Source organism: Mobula birostris, chromosome 5 (genome assembly GCF_030028105.1).
Source record: "Mobula birostris isolate sMobBir1 chromosome 5, sMobBir1.hap1, whole genome shotgun sequence".
Classification (NCBI taxonomy): Eukaryota; Metazoa; Chordata; class Chondrichthyes; order Myliobatiformes; family Myliobatidae; genus Mobula; species Mobula birostris.
In genome coordinates, this window is record NC_092374.1 from 122,410,358 (window position 1) to 122,426,134 (window position 15,777).

A 15,777-nucleotide genomic window follows, 5' to 3' on the forward strand; every position below is an offset into this window, starting at 1 on the left:
GCGTAAAAATGATAGCCTCTCTTACAACATGCATTATTTTGCTTTGAAAACACTTAGTTCCTCCCCCCCCCAATGATCTTGCATGCATCTGCTCAACCCATCAGCAATTAAGTGTCGGAAGATCTTTATTAATTATGTTACACGCTTTAAGCAAAGAATCTTTCTTTCAAACAGTAATGCCATAGCAGCCAGCCTGACTCTTTCCCTCTCCCCACCCCCTCTCTGCTATTTTTTTAAACAGGCTCAAAAAGCCAACTAAAAGCCCATCAGGAAAGGTGTCTGTCTTGGGCGCACAGACAATTGCACCCTTGTGGGATGCGGACTGAATAGTACAGTGGACACCCTAGCACTATTGACGTTATCAACATGTAAATGAAACACATTAGTCCTGACAATCAATTGTCTGTGATCACTGCAAACCTTCTCCCTCTCTCTCTCCCTCTCTCTCTCTCTCTCCTTTGATAACAGGAGCAAAATAGTGTGTACCTTGGGAAACCGCTTTCTTAGTCATGACGCAAGGAGCGAAAAGAAATTGCAGGCTTTAAAAGACGATATTCAGAAAGCCTTTTCTTTCCCCTTTAGTGAAAGTGCGCCTACAATGCCAGGACTAATGACAGCAGGCTAAAATGTTTGGATTGTAAGGAATCTGCCTTTGTTAAGTCTTGAAAGCAATGTTGCTATAAATGAATTTCTGCCTGTCCTTTTTACCTTCAGCATGAATGCAGATACAAAACTCCGTTCGAAGCATCTGGATCTTTTACTCTCAATCCATTCCTCGAATGTACCTTTATTGACAATGATCAATATATCCTAACAGAAGGGAAAGATCCTTTACTAATGTGTTTACTGCTGCTGATGGATGGGTACTATTTTGAAGTAAGTACAGGGGGCGGGAGAATAAATCCTTACAATCCTATTGAGTGATTTTATTACCTGAAAAAAATAAACTGGACGGTCGCCTGTAATTATGTCCACTTTGCTCTTTTATTATGCATGATATAAAATCTAGATTAAGAAAGCCAGCTCTCTCACATTTGCTCGCTGGGGTAGCTGTAAATGGCAACCAAGTGCAGCTTTTACAGTTGGCTGTTAGTTACAACACCTGATGAAAGTATTGCAACAGCGTTTGAGCTGTGCTGGTGAAGGATTCTCGGGCTTCCTGGGTAGTGCTCATTTTCCCATTGTCTGCAGAGACTTTGCTGCTCCCCCGCCACTCCTCCACAAGTTATTTGGGGGTGTTAAGTTTGTTGTTGCAGCAGGGCAGACTCCCGAACCTGGACTGAGACATACACTGGGTCAGCCGACCATGATGATAGGTTCACTGTTTAACGTCGCTCAACAGAAGCAGCAGTGTCGGCCCACAACAGTTAATCCCGTGGCCTTTTTTTTTATTTTGCTCCCGCTCTCTCCCTCTTAACTAGAAAGCCTTGGGTGATTTTTTTTAGGAGTTAGATCACCCAGAATTCGGCAGGTTTTGTTTTAACTGCAATTATTTTAATTTATAACTGAAAGGGAACACTTAAATCTCAACACCACGCGCATTTCAACTCTTCAAAACTTTCTTTAAAACATTTCTCGGGATTTAAGTTCACCTTTAAAGCGAATTCAGATCGATTCATTCAGTTTTGAGGCTTTCACATAAGTGATCACTTTGACGAATAGGACACGACCAGCAGACCAGTATTTATATAAAACGACTATATGTGAGAGGTGAAACCGGTCACCCCACTATATGATTAAACATAGTGGGCACTAATTTTAATTCTGTTTTGAACAAAGAGCGCACCCTCAGCAGAGCAGGAGTACTCGGAAGGAAGAGCCATGAACAGGACCTGTGTATGTTGGGGTAGCGAAGTTTGAGGGGTGAGGAAGCACAAAGAGAAAGCGAGAGAGAGAGAGAGAGAGAGAGAGAGGAGAGAGAAAGAGAGAAGGAGAGAGAGAAAGGGAGAGAGAGAGAGAGAGAGAGAGAGAGAGAGAGAGAGAGACAAAATATCTTTGCGAATCGACAAGGACAATTTATTTTCACCGAACAACTACACCCTCAATAACGGCATCGTGGCTACCAGTTGCGAAATTGTTACATGCACATCAATTTCACTTGCTAAAAAGCAGTTTGATTTCCTTTGATCTAACTGGAAATCAAAGTTACCCAAAGTATAAATTATTAAGTAAGCGCAGGTCTCCCGAGTCCTGAAACAAAACACTTAAAGTAAAAGTGTTTCAAAGTTACAGATGAGTCAGTAATCATCTGACTCGGGTTGTGACTGAAAATGACACTGCCTTTTGTTCGATATTTTTTTCCTCTTGGTGTTTCACTCCCCTCCTGCCTGATCACATACAATTACTCGCAGCCCAACATCTCCTCCACACCCCCTCCCTCCTTCTTTCCTGCAATACATATCGTCCTGATAACATCTTCAAATACTGCTATCAGCGGATGCACAAGCAAGAGGCTGACATCTTTCCATGGCTATGATTCCAGAAGAGGCGTAGGGTGTGTGTGTGGGGGGGGGGGGTGAGAATTTTATATATATATAAATAAAGAAACCCCCTCGTGCAAACGACTATGATAAAAGCAGGCGGTTTCCCAAGGGAAAGGCATTTGGATGTATATGTGCCACGGGAGTAAATAGAAAGCGATTTTTTTTTACCTGCCGCTCTTAACTAGCGACCAGAACAGGAAGAAAAGGGATGGGATATGGATTATAGTGTCAGGGGTAAAAGTCACGTCTTTAAATTAATCAGAAAGCAGGGCACCCAAGAAAACTTGAAGTCACAACAGATATCCAGCCACTGATCTAAAAGGGATCTCGGTTTAAAAAGGATCCCTACCTTAATATGCCTTTTCTTGAGCATTGGTTTCTAATCCCGTGTTCCCATGTTTCTGGCACACACTAACAAACACACTCACGAAAGGGAGAAAGTCGAGGGGGGCACTCTGGTTAAATCTCCTGACACTAGCAACGTGCTTCAGGAATACTTGGTTAGGAAGAGGGAAAGAGGGAAAAAAGAAGGGTATCAGACTCAATCTTTGGTATAACAACAAAAAAAATCAATAACTTTAATTTGCTAAAAGAGACTGCGTATGGGGGCAAGGTAATACGCAAACACACCGCACATCGCCATCCCGTCCAGTTGCTATGGACTACTTTAAACAGAAACTCGCAATTCCTTTCCCATCTTTTTATCTGCTATTGTCACGGACACTTTATTTACTGATGAAGCCAAACATCTCCAGCAAAGGGGCGGGTGGAGATGTGGGGTGGTGGAGGTGGGGGGGGGGAGCGACACATATGATGAAATGGATGGTACACAAAATGTCGAGCTGGCGGCATAACATTTGAGCCTGTGCGAGGTGGGAACATGAATAATAAACCCATCAACAAAAGCCTGATTTTGAAACACGCACGCTCGAGCTTTAAATACTGCAAGGGGCAAGAGAGAGAGGGGGGGGGGAGAGAGAGGGAGAGGGAGAGAGGGAGAGGGAGAGGGGTGGAGAGAGGGAGAGAGAGAGAGAGGGGGGGAGAGAGAGAGAGAGACGGACACTCTCACACACAAAGATCTAGGTACCAAGAAGAGAAACCTTTTATTCTGATTCCGTTATCAATTATACCTTCCGTGTTTCCGAACCACACAACATCAACACAACAAAATCTAAAGAAGCAAGAGACGCACAGAGAGATCGCGGTCTGCTTTTTATATTAAAAAAAGAACTCGGTTCGGCTTCTCTCTCCTTCAATATGAGCCATAAGGTCTTTTTTTCATATTTAAAAAAAGTTAAGGGTCTTTAATGTAAACAGACAATGTAAAAGGAAACCGGATCGGAATAAAGTATTAAAAGACTGAACAGATATATGGAAGGTGTGTGCCGTTACAGTGAAGTGGTGCCAGAGTCTCGGCGTCTCTTTTTAATCGGAAGAGTTTAGATAAATAAACGGTCACTTGAAAAACAAACAAAAGAGGCACATAACGGTTTTCTCTTTGAGGTAAATCAATGTATTGGCGAGAGCGAGGGACAGGAGTAACTTTCACACAACATACATTCTGCACTTTCACTGGGGGAGGTTTCTTTTTTCAAGTCAATCAACATTACACACACACAAAAACGGAGCCGCTGCTAATAATCTGGGGCTAACTTTGTGCGGGAGACGACTGCAGTAAAGGAAAGGTGCTCTCTCCTACCGTTTTTCCTCCTGGGGTTGGCTTGTTTTCGCCTCTTACACCTGGGGCCATCCGCCATGATCCGCTGCTTCATTGATAAGAGTCTGATCAGATTCCAGGACTCGGCATCGGCTCGTCCCCCCCGGCTCTTTTCACGACGCTTTACGGTCCTTCGGAGAAAGAGAAAAAAAAACAGAGGGAGCGTTTACAAAACACAACACGCCAACAATGTGTTTTACGGTACTCATTTAAATACTGCCCGCGAAATAAAGACAGCCCCGGCCACCAGCGCACTCAGCGGACTGTGGCTCCAGGGCAGCTACAAGCCAGCACCTCTGTCCGCCCTCACAGCTCTGAGCGCTCATCACAACTCTTTATCTCAAAATGTTCAAAACTGGGGCCATTACACGAGAACGGAAAGCCTGCGACCGGCCAAACACGGAAAGATCAGTCGGCTATGTTTTCTTTTAAATAATACAATTTTAAAGAAGACAATATCGTTAGAATCAATCTTGACCTTATTTTTTCCAAGAAGGATTTTTTTTAGTGTGTTGTTTCACTTTACCCTTTTGTTTGAGTGAGATGGAGGGAGGGGAGAAACGTGGGCGATTCACTGACTTACGAGCTGGGAGAGGTGGGGAGAAAAGACCCTGGCGGTCGATGGTTTGGTTCTGTGTGAACATCGTGCTGCTTTGCAAGACTTCAGAAATATTTGATTTTTATTCTTTCAGACTGTAGGAAACGTGTAATCGTTAAACTACATGTGCAACTGAGGTGATGAAAGGCAAAGTAACGGTGCCGGCTGAGATCAGACTCAGAGTCAATCAATGCGTTTCCGCCCTTTTTGGCATGTACACTTTTTTTTACCTGCTTTTATTTACTTTTTGCACCCTCTTTCCCCAAACCAAATATTCTCCAGTGCCCGTTTCACCTCCTCCCCAACCCCCACTTCTCTCTCTCTCTCTCTCTCTCTCTCGCTCTCTCTCGCTCTCTCTCTCGCACACACACACATTCATACACCGCCCAAAGCATCAAACAACCCCACTAACTAAAGGTGATTCCAGCCCATGTGGGCAATGTGTAACAGTAATATGACATGGATCTGGTAATTCCCCCAAATTTACAGATGTTCCTTTTCTTTTACTTAAAGTGGGACGATTTACGGCGTGCAAATGGTGGCAGGAAGCGTTTTTAAAAAAATGTTTTGTTGTGAATTCAAACTGAAACGAAACTGACAAATAGGGGGAATCCAGTCATTACTCTTAAAAAGGTTCGCATCAGATAAATCATCAGCGCCCTGAAACTATACGCTAAATGGCTAATATTTACTCGCGTACACTGTATATATGAAAGCCCAACCACAAGCCACATAATCAAATTAAAAAATGCCTATAAAAGACCACTCAGAAAGGCTCGACTGACTTATCTTATGTAATAAAGTCACATAAGCGACCAGGCATGACAGTGAAAAATGCCATAATTACGCCACACGTTACAATTGTACTTTCTTTTTACTTATTCGAGTAAAGGGAAAAAATAAACAATTTCGACTACCACCTACACAATGAATCATACGTTTTTTTCTACACCATCCGCTCGCTGAATTCTGATCAAACTGACTTTATCAATGATCCACCTTAAACATGCGCTCAACTTTCACTTTTATCTTTACAGCAGATTTTCCCGACCCCCTTGTTGAAGTTCCGAGATAATTAATGCGGTGAGAGAGACCAGAAGCACGGCGCAGTTTCGAAAGGGATCCAAAGTTTTGCCAACGAATCTATCTCCAGGCAGCAAGAAACGGAGAGTCCTTCACTTGTGAAATGTGACTTTTCCCCGAAAATTTCCAGATAATAATAAAAAAACAATACCGAGCTTTTAAATCCCTCGAAAATTCCCTCTAATTTATAACCACAACGAGGACATGGGACGCGTCGAGAGACTCGCACTGTCGTAGCAGGTAACGGTATCTTTCAATAATCCACTCCTTCCTAAAATAAATACAGACGCAACTCCAAAAACACAAGCGAGTTGGAGGAAAAATTATATATTGTTCTAAAGAAGCCAAATCGGCAGGTTGACTCGTTTTATTTTTGTTCATCAACACCTTTTTTACACCTGGGCGTCAGGTACTTTGACAAAGTTTTGCACCCACAACATTCCGAGGAGAGAAAGAGCGGGTTAAATTCACCAAAGTTTATTTTCTCGCGTATTATATTAACTGTCCTTAAAAACTATATATGTACACACACATTGACAGATGTATATATATATATATATATATATATATATATCAATAAAATACCTGCTTCGTCCTGGCTGTGTTGTTTGTTAAATCTGGTAAGAAATCGGCAGGATGAAGATGAAGTAACATGAAGAAGTCGAGGTTTTGTTTTAAAGGGGGAGAGGGAAAACCTTTAAAGACTTGAAGAAGGACCGTTATTCCTGCTGTGCAGGTTGGAACTGATCGCTCCGTTGTCTCCCACACCAGGAAACACAACCTGTGGACGGACTGACGTGTTCCGCTTGTTGGAATGACATTTTTCTATAAAGAGAGTCCCTGAAGTGCGGCCGCAGAAACGTACGCCACCTATCTTCATGGTAAGGGATAATTGAAGATCCGTAAACGTGATCATCGGTAGACGTGACGTTTTCAAACATTTTTTCTCCCTCTGTGCGTTCAGTAACAATCTGGATTACATTACCTTTACAATCGCAGCTAGCAGCAGAGAATAGGGAAGAGTGGTGGGGAGCGGAAATGCAGATGCCCCTCTCCCTCATTCGGCGCAATCGTGAAATTGCACGAATCTTAACTGGTTAACTGTATGTGAAAGTAAAGATCACTCAAACCCCGAGCTGCTCAGTGACTACACACGCGAAAAAAAACTCTAGCTCTTTTCAACTCTGGCTTAAGCATACTGAGGCAGTGGGCTAGACGGAGGCATCGCAATGTATGCAGCCTTCTAGATACGGCTGCGGATCAGATTTACTCCGGTTGTATTTATTTTTGCCGCGGCATTATTTCACAAAAAAAGTTTGAAGCTCGCGTATTTTTTTTGCGCTCTACAATTAATTTGAATCGACTGATCACGAGCTGGAATTTTGACATCGATAGTTCTTTTTTTTCCGCGTTTTAAATCGTGTCCCATTGAAAGTTTCGCAATACCTCGTAATTTACAACTTATTCAATAACTTCTATCTGTTTTAGTTTTTTAACGGAATAAAATACATCGAAAAGTCCGTTTTATTAAAAATGGCACATGATTCTTACAGTTCATTACCTCCAAGAATCTGTACTGTAACCTATAGTTATATCTATCTTGAATCAGAAATTGTCTTAAGCATCAACCTCTTAATAATAACTTAGACTGCTGCCTTAACCCCCTACTCTTCAGTAACTGAATTAAAACAAGAGTGAGGATGAGGACAATCCGACGAAGTGTAATGCCCTGGCAGCTAAAGAGTTAAGGACTGTGTTGATGAATTTCTCACGAGCTGCAGAGAAACCATTACCTGCTTTTAAGTAAACGACGATCCACAGGGTTGAGGTTGGAAGGATATACAAGCGTTTATCTCTGAGTTCGTAGGGTGTGGTTCTAAAATGTTTTACGTGTGTATTTCATTGTGTGCGTCTATACACAGAAGTGTGTAGTGCATTTTTCTGGTGCTTTCCTCTATTTTTGACTGGTTGTTGCACTTCTAAATAAGACTTTCTTACTCGTTTTACATGGTAGCAAAAGCCCAGCCTCCGTTTTGGAACCATTGGTTTGGTGACAGCCCCACATTTCCCTGCGCCCCTGACATGTCGCTAACTCTTGTTTGGTTAATTAAGTTTTCAATCACCAAATACTGAGCAATAAACTCGATTGATAATTTATTGGAGTCGGTCATTTTTCTGTGCAGGAACAGGCGCACAATTTACGAAGTATGTTCCTTGTAACGAAACATGAGCTGACTTTCTAGGGGTCTTGAAAAGTCCTGATACCCGGGTCGCTTCCTTAGATTCCCGGCATTATTCGAACATTACTGAATAAAGCAGTGTCTGTGTAACAACATGGGTGTGACGTGAAACATGTTTCGGGAAAACGACCTGGTAAATGACATTCTGCATAAATATGAACCAAGTGTATGGACTTTCAAGGCACATCTTTTCCATTCTTATCTGGGTAAAGTTCTGCGTTCGCTGCCAGTGTATCCAATACCAAGACCGGAGTTAATCAGCTGTCCTTTGATGCAGACTTTTATAAACATTTTTTTCCCATTCTGCAACACAACGCAATTAAGCAATGTTCAGAATAAGTTTACAATGAATTCAATCACTTGAGAGCAGCACTTACACACTAAGGCCAAATAACTCAAGCAATTTGCTCTTTGGAGCTGCGTCTTTTTAAAAACTTGTCGGTCTGTGACTCTTTAACTTGCAATTTCCTTATGATGCATATTGGTAATCTATTCGTTTCTGGTGGAGAAAGGGACAATTCTATTAAAGCTAATACTAAGATCCAAGTTAACTCCCTTTAAACATTACCGGCACTTAAATAATATCTCCCCGGGGCCCATGGTTTCAAGATAAAGATTCTAGAGCCTGTATCAAAGGAGACTGTATATGCAGGAAAATGGCGTGAGATAACAGATCTTATTGAATGACGAAATAGGCACTAGAGACTGAATGGCCTACTCTTCAATTCTTGTTTCTTCCACATCTCCTTATAACTCAGATGAGAGAGCTCTGCAGCAACAGTATTTTATTTAAGTGAACTTTTAAACTCAGAAACGTGCAAGATTCAGCTACTCTTGGTCTTGACCGCTAGAAAGAAAAAAACTTCCTCAAGCATAATTACAGTGGAATACTTTAGAAGTATGCTTAAGCACCTCTCTTATACATATTATGAGACCTATAATATGATTTTATACATATGAATCTAATATATATTATGCTTTCTTAAGCAAAATTGCAACAGAATATTTTACAGGTATGCTTCAGCATTACTCTAGCAGCCAGTCTCACAATTAAAAAATCCAATCATTAAAGATTCCTTTTACTCATGCAGATTCTGACAATGTATTTCTACTTACATTTTGTTTAAATAGTAAACTAAAGAGTTAGAAGGGAAAATCCTCAGAGGGGATTATTGCATCAGACAATATGAAGGATCTAACAATATTAGCAAAGGTACAGTTATCAAATGTCACCCCAGTGATGTTGTAATTAAAATACATAAGTTCTCAAGTATTAAGAAGCTATTTTTCAATGACTCAATACGTCTACCCTGTTAGTGGCTGCACCATTGAGATCAGGATGGTCCTTCATTTGATAAATGCTGATACACTGATCTTGGTCATGGCAGCAACAGTTGTTGTTGCAATTGGTCTCAAAGGGAATATTGGCTTGAGTTGGGACAATCCATCATCCCTTGCCTGAAGTGTTTATGTGTGGCCATCAAGTGTGTGGAGCACTTGGGATGGCTATGGTGAATCTCAGGGAAAAAAAATTGGAAGCAAATACTGTGAAATCATGTAAAGACATGCTGCATGCCTACATTGCATGGTCACTGGTGGGCATTCGTTCAATTGCACTCCAGCAAAACATCAGCACTTTTTGAAGCACAGAGTATAGTGTATAGTACTGATGAGCAAAAAATGAACAAAACATCATTAGCATATTGAATTCCGCTTTAAAAGTGTGCCACATGTTTTATGGTGATAATGATCTAAAAAGTTGTAAAGTATGTATCACTGATTTTAAATATAAGGAGTAATAGACAATTCAAGTCAAATTAGAAAATATTTTTGTCTTTGATCATCCTTTGTATTATTAAACATGTTTATTGTGGCATTCCCCTTTTAAAAAGAGAACTGATGACATAATCTCTACACTTTAGACCTAATGCGCAATATAGGAAAATAATTTGAGCTTCATTTTACTGGTTCAAACATCTTCAATCAGTCACTCACTCCTTCAAATATCTATCAAATTCTCCCTTAACTCTCACTAAAACTCTTAATTACAAACCATTTTATATATTCAATTATTGACGAGCAAAAATAATTCAAATTTAACTAAATTTTCTCCTCTCTTCCTGTAAACTGAAGACCATATTCCTTTGTTCCAGAATTTTTAGTAGACCCTAATTTGAATTCCTTTAAGTGTTCCAAATACTCAAATAATATCTTCTCTGAGATGTGCCAACTTCAGAAGAAGGACTTAGAGCTTTTTTTTACTGGAGGAATCAGATCAGTGTAGGACTGACAATGCTAAACCAAAAAATTAATGAAAATTTTACTGAATGGTGGAAATGGCCTACTCTTGCTTCTAGTTTGTATATCCTTATATTTCTTGCAGATATCCTTATAATCAGATGTCTTTGCAAGGAAACAATTTGGTCATGAAACCTCTGGATATCCTTGTTGTGAGCACTGTGTACATTTATCAGGCTGTATCTTCCTCATTTTATTTATTGGTGAGCTTTACTGCTTCGCATGGTGGCTTGTTGGCTTCAGTAAGCCACTGCCCAGTTCCCTCAGATCTCTTTCCAATATGGTGCCCTGAGGCACTCAGTTTACACTGCCAATACTTAAATTTATCTTGCATGTCTCCACTTATTAACTCATCTTTCTACTCTGTTGAGCCTCTGTCTTTCAGTCCATGCCTGATGTATGATTTCGTACACAGTGTGCTTTGTGACGGGGATAAACACCATCAGATTTAACAAAATGCCAGTGGTAAAACTGAGGCAGACAATCAGCTTGCTGTCTGCCATAGCCACAGCAGCTTGGGTCCAAATCAGCAAAGTGCAAGGTCGTCATTCACAATATTATTAGGCTAAAGGCATTGAGCACCAATCGAAATAAAACAATCCCTAACTGGGATCAATAAAAGCAACTTCAGCCAAAGCAGCAACATTTTTCTTCGAGTGGTTGATACCTTTAAGAATCCTGTAATTACACTGCACCAGATTTCTGGTGATTGCCTGTTTTACATATATGCGGCAGATTATCGTAAACAGTGTAATGCAATCCGTTAGGACTATCACTACATTTGAAACAAATTCACCAAAACAATCTGTGAGATATGCTGGAAACGAGTGCTCAACAGACCAGCAGCTGGCGATGATTGCGTAAGAGAGCTCTCTTTACAAAGAAAATTAACATAAATTTCACTCGATATCTCAAACGTAAATTATTGCTGTCACTGAAAGCAAAGTACGATAGCAGACTCACATTTTCTGAGTGTTAGGGATCCTAGATGAGATCACAGAAACAAACAGGATGCTGATCCCTGCTGAAATAAATTGAATTTAAAAGTTGTTCTTGAGCTGATATGGGTCAACTGATGATTGGAACCAAATTATCTAGAAAAGAAGGGTCACAAGACAGGCAGAAGCCTACAGAACAGAGGTGAGAACAGTAGCATTTGGGAGAGTCTTTGTTGGTCTCGTTCCATGTCATTCAAAATTTTAAAGGCAAATCTACAGCATGTTAATTAGTCCCAGCTTCTTAGCAACAGTTTCCCACTCTTTCAAACCTCCCAAGACGATGTGGGCAGCTATAATTTATACAAGATTAGATATTACAGTGAATATTTTCTTGAATGCAGATTTGGTTTATTCAAAAGACAACTGTTTTACATTTTTTTTGCCTCTGATCTAAATAGATAAAAATTTCAAAAACTTATTTGGCATTTCAGCTTAATGGAGACTCACAAATATATAAAACCACAACTAGACAATTGCTAAAATACTTCTCTACCCCAGTTTTGTCTTGTTTTCCTGATTTCTTCCATAAGCAAAGTCACATAGGCTAAATCGAGTTCTATGTGCATCAGCGTCAGTCTGTTTTCACACCTGAATGACTTTCCTTCATGTATGGGCCAGGACTGTGAATTCAATCAAGTGTGGCGAACATCAAAGCCAATTGCAACAATTTTCTTACAGTCTTCAATCCAAGGGAATAGGGAATAAGATAAGGAGAGTTCCTCACAAGGCCCAGGACACTTAGAAGGTATCTGGGATCTGTATTATGTAACACAGACCAGTTTTCACACCTGAGCTCTTTTTTAAACTTTTGTTGTATTGATAACTTGCTAGATGTATTCAGTGAAAGTTAATACAAACAGGATTTAATACCTTTAATATACATGAAAAGAATCTAGCAACTGTTTCAAGCAAGCCCTGCATGGTTACTTTGATAAAAATGTATGGTGTGCACCTCTAGGTTGTAATGAAAATAAGCATCTTGGGTACAGTGTTGGAAGCTTAGTAATTAGTATGGTCCCCGCATTACAGATACAGTGCCTTAAACTGTCAATACAACAGGCAGGAAGCATACTTTCATTACAAGCCAGAAGTAGCATAACTACCCAAAAAGACCTTCAATATCTAGGCCCCAGACTTTAATGAGGCCATATTTACTCAATAAACCATTGCAGCCCAAAGCTACCATCAATGGCTGCTAGCACTGCCTTTATATTTACACCACTAATTCCAACTGTTGGCCATGGTAGTTTTGACATTTTAATTGTTGTTTAGCTATGTGTCCAGCTACAGTATGTATTCATTCCTTTGTAAAAAAAAATGTCTGCTTCCATCTGTTTAATATTTTCTATTTCTTCCTGGCCTCGATCTGGAATCTTAAGCTTTTGACACCTCCAAATTTCAATAGTTCAATGTTTTTTTTAAACTACTGAATATCAGTCCTCTCACGTAGTCTATCAATTTTCCATCAACTGAAATCCTATGGCCCAAATCTCATCCCACATCAATTGCTGCTTGTTCCTCATGTCCATCTGTGATAACTTATATTAGCCTCTGTTTAACTTATGCTTAAACTTATTATATTCATTATGGTTTTGAAGTGATTATGAATGTTGCTTCAATGCTTCTGTGAACCTCCATGAACCTTAGAGTTCCCTTAATTCCCTGTTCCTCTGATTTTGACCATTTGTATGTGGTACCTTCACTTTACCCAACTGTAGGCCCATCACAGACCTCTTCATCATCCCACCTACGCTTCCTCCTTTAAGACTCTATTTAAAAGCTATCTCCTTTATCATACTCAAGCTTTTTGGCCACCCCTTCTTACATTTCCATTTTTTTTGTGACATATCTGTGAAACAGCTTGGAGCATTCAACTTTAATTATGCTTTACAAATGTGAGTTGCTATTTGATTTAGCAGAGGCATTAAAATGTTTATCCGAAATAACTTACCAATTTTTAAAATATCCTGAAGTTTTCTACAAGCATGTTAAGGGTTCAGACACTAATACTCACGCTGCATAATTTTAAGGTCCATGTAATGTATTTATTGACTGCACTGTGGAGGAGGGAAAGGAACAGAAATGGACTTTTAATGAGTTTGTTCTGGGATTATGGATTTTATTTGCAAAGCGGCATGTTTATATTAAAGCACCAGAACATCACTGTATCGTAAGGTCAATAAGTTCAGGTCTTGGTAATCTGACCAGTAGAAATGCTGGCAGAGAGATTTGTCTTGCTTGATTACATATGTGAACTTAGATCAGAGTGCTTTATTCTGCTTTAGTAGCGTACCTGAATTTTGTTAAAGGTGACCCATGATTATTTCAGATTATCAGGAACTGTAACTTGAATATAGTTCCTAAAAAATCTCCATGACATCTTCCCCTGAAACCAAAAAGTGACTAGAGTATTTTATCTGATTATGCAGATAGCCAATCTCTTGGAATGCAACAACATCAGACAAACTTTCAGCTCTAGTCCCTGTGGTGAATGACTGGAACATCTACAGGAGAAATACTTTGGAGTCCAGAGGAAACCTGAATGGCTCCAAAATGGCTGTAGTTCCCTTTGAAGCCAAAGGTGGTCCTCGCCTGGCACTAGTAAGAGTTCTGTTCACCCCCTGCAGTTTCTATGATGTTATCTTACATATCCCACTGTGTGCTACATTATCATTTTATAACAGTTGTGTTAAGGGAGCCTTCTGCTATTTTAGAGTGCAGCCCTGTGATTCCTTCAAGCCTTAGAGAAGCACACGGCATTAGTCAGATAATTAGAATGTTAGGGGCTGAGGAACTGTACACTGTAACTGAGAGAGATATTATGACATATTCTTAACAAATCCTTTTCGAAGTAAATCTGGCCTCTCTATCTCATCACTTCATCATCCTTATGATGTATTAAAAGAAAGACAGCATCAACCAGGAACTAACATCAGAATGTGGACAATTATATTTAAACATTGTAACATATTTGTCAGACTGTATTGCTATAATTGGTTTTGTAAGCATACCGTGCTTAAAATTGGTTATAAAAAGCACAATGATTTGTAACTCTTCACACTCTAAAGTATAATGAATAAATTCAAGCTTTACTTCTAATTTATTGTTTTTGATCAAATAGCATAACTTCGTCATTCTGTTGGTATTGTTCACTCACGTACTTAAAATAAAGAAATAAGTAACAGCTGGTTTGGTAATCATTGTGTACAAAACTGGCAGCTTTGCAAATTAATCTAGGGGGAGTCACTATCACCCAGCAGCCACTTAAATTGATCAGAATGCAAAAAAAAATTCTAGAGGAGCCCTTTGTGATGTTACTCTGTGCATTAAAGCACATCTTCAAAAACCAGGATTAATATAAAATTACTTCCATCTCAACTGCCATTTTTGATCCTTCCCTGCCCCAAATTAATCCCTGGTTACATCATTAATGCCATGCTTGTAACAGAGTTTTCCTCTAATTTAGTTCTTTCACTAGTCTGCGGTGAAATGTCAAAATACATTTTATTTGAAGTTATGTACAGTATTTCCATTGGGTGTGGTAAATATAAAATTTAGGTCAGTGAGGAACTTGCACAGGGCTATTAGGAGTTAAATTATGATAGCTTGCATTTTTGTAGAACTTGCCAAATGATTATTTAAATGATGAGATTTCACTGAAAGTTACAAATCTAATTATAATATTATAACATGGGAGATTTATATTAGATGGAAAACTAACTAATGAATCTTTAGTTTGTGAAATTTAAATATTGCTCTAATAAAAAGATTACTGCTTTGCCAGATATTTGGAGAGCTCATAAATTTACTGCATTTGTGTAGGGGAAAAAAGCACTGCTTGCTTGAATTCCTTTAAGTATGAAATCTGTGCTTAAAAGAAAAACGTCAGCATTCACTGCATGACAGTAACTCATATTCAGTCTGCTCTTTAAAGACTCTACTGTCCCATATTTCTGTTATACAACTCAAAGAGTGTGCTTCGTTACATCAAAATACATTTGCATTAACATTTCAATGGTTTTTATAGATTCAAAATCTGAATTCAAACTTTGAATACATAAGTACAGAAACAGCTGACTCCACGGCATCAAGAACTCCAATATTTGCCTCCAAAGATTGCCTATCATAGTACCATGGACAATTCATGTAAGCTATCTATCCTCGGAAAGATCTGTACTCCATTAGTTTGCTCAGAGGTGAGTTATATCTGGAATGGAGTGTTGGTCACCAGTTGTTGGAGATGGACCAACAACAGTTTAATTAGTGATTATACCAGGTGTATAATGATGCCATCACTAGGCTAAAGGCCTGTTCGCCAAGCACTTTTCATCTGCTTGTGCATAATGATGATTCTTAATAA

General features: G+C 39.5%; 1 protein-coding gene and 1 long non-coding RNA gene across 4 annotated transcripts in view; one reads left to right on the forward strand and one right to left on the reverse strand.

Moving 5' to 3' along the window:
* LOC140197956 (zinc finger E-box-binding homeobox 2-like) overlaps nucleotides 1-6,955 on the reverse strand; it is a 145,369-nt gene extending 138,414 nt beyond the window's left edge. For both annotated transcript variants that reach the window (XM_072258624.1, XM_072258623.1), the window contains exons 1-2: nucleotides 6,467-6,955; nucleotides 4,183-4,331 (exon numbers count right to left, since the gene is read on the reverse strand). In XM_072258624.1, the coding sequence (XP_072114725.1) occupies nucleotides 4,183-4,255 (73 nt within the window). In that variant the 5' untranslated portion in view covers nucleotides 4,256-4,331; nucleotides 6,467-6,955. The remainder of the gene's footprint in view (nucleotides 1-4,182; nucleotides 4,332-6,466) is intronic.
* On the forward strand, nucleotides 4,419-14,592 carry LOC140197957 (uncharacterized). 2 transcript variants are annotated; one of them, XR_011886072.1, is made up of 5 exons: nucleotides 4,419-4,660; nucleotides 4,893-5,008; nucleotides 5,836-6,121; nucleotides 6,653-6,762; nucleotides 13,847-14,592. It is a non-coding gene; the product is annotated as an uncharacterized lncRNA (long non-coding RNA). The 2 variants fall into 2 exon arrangements; XR_011886071.1 differs by having other exon boundaries at nucleotides 4,421-5,008; nucleotides 13,847-14,591.
* Nucleotides 14,593-15,777: the final 1,185 nt, after the last annotated feature.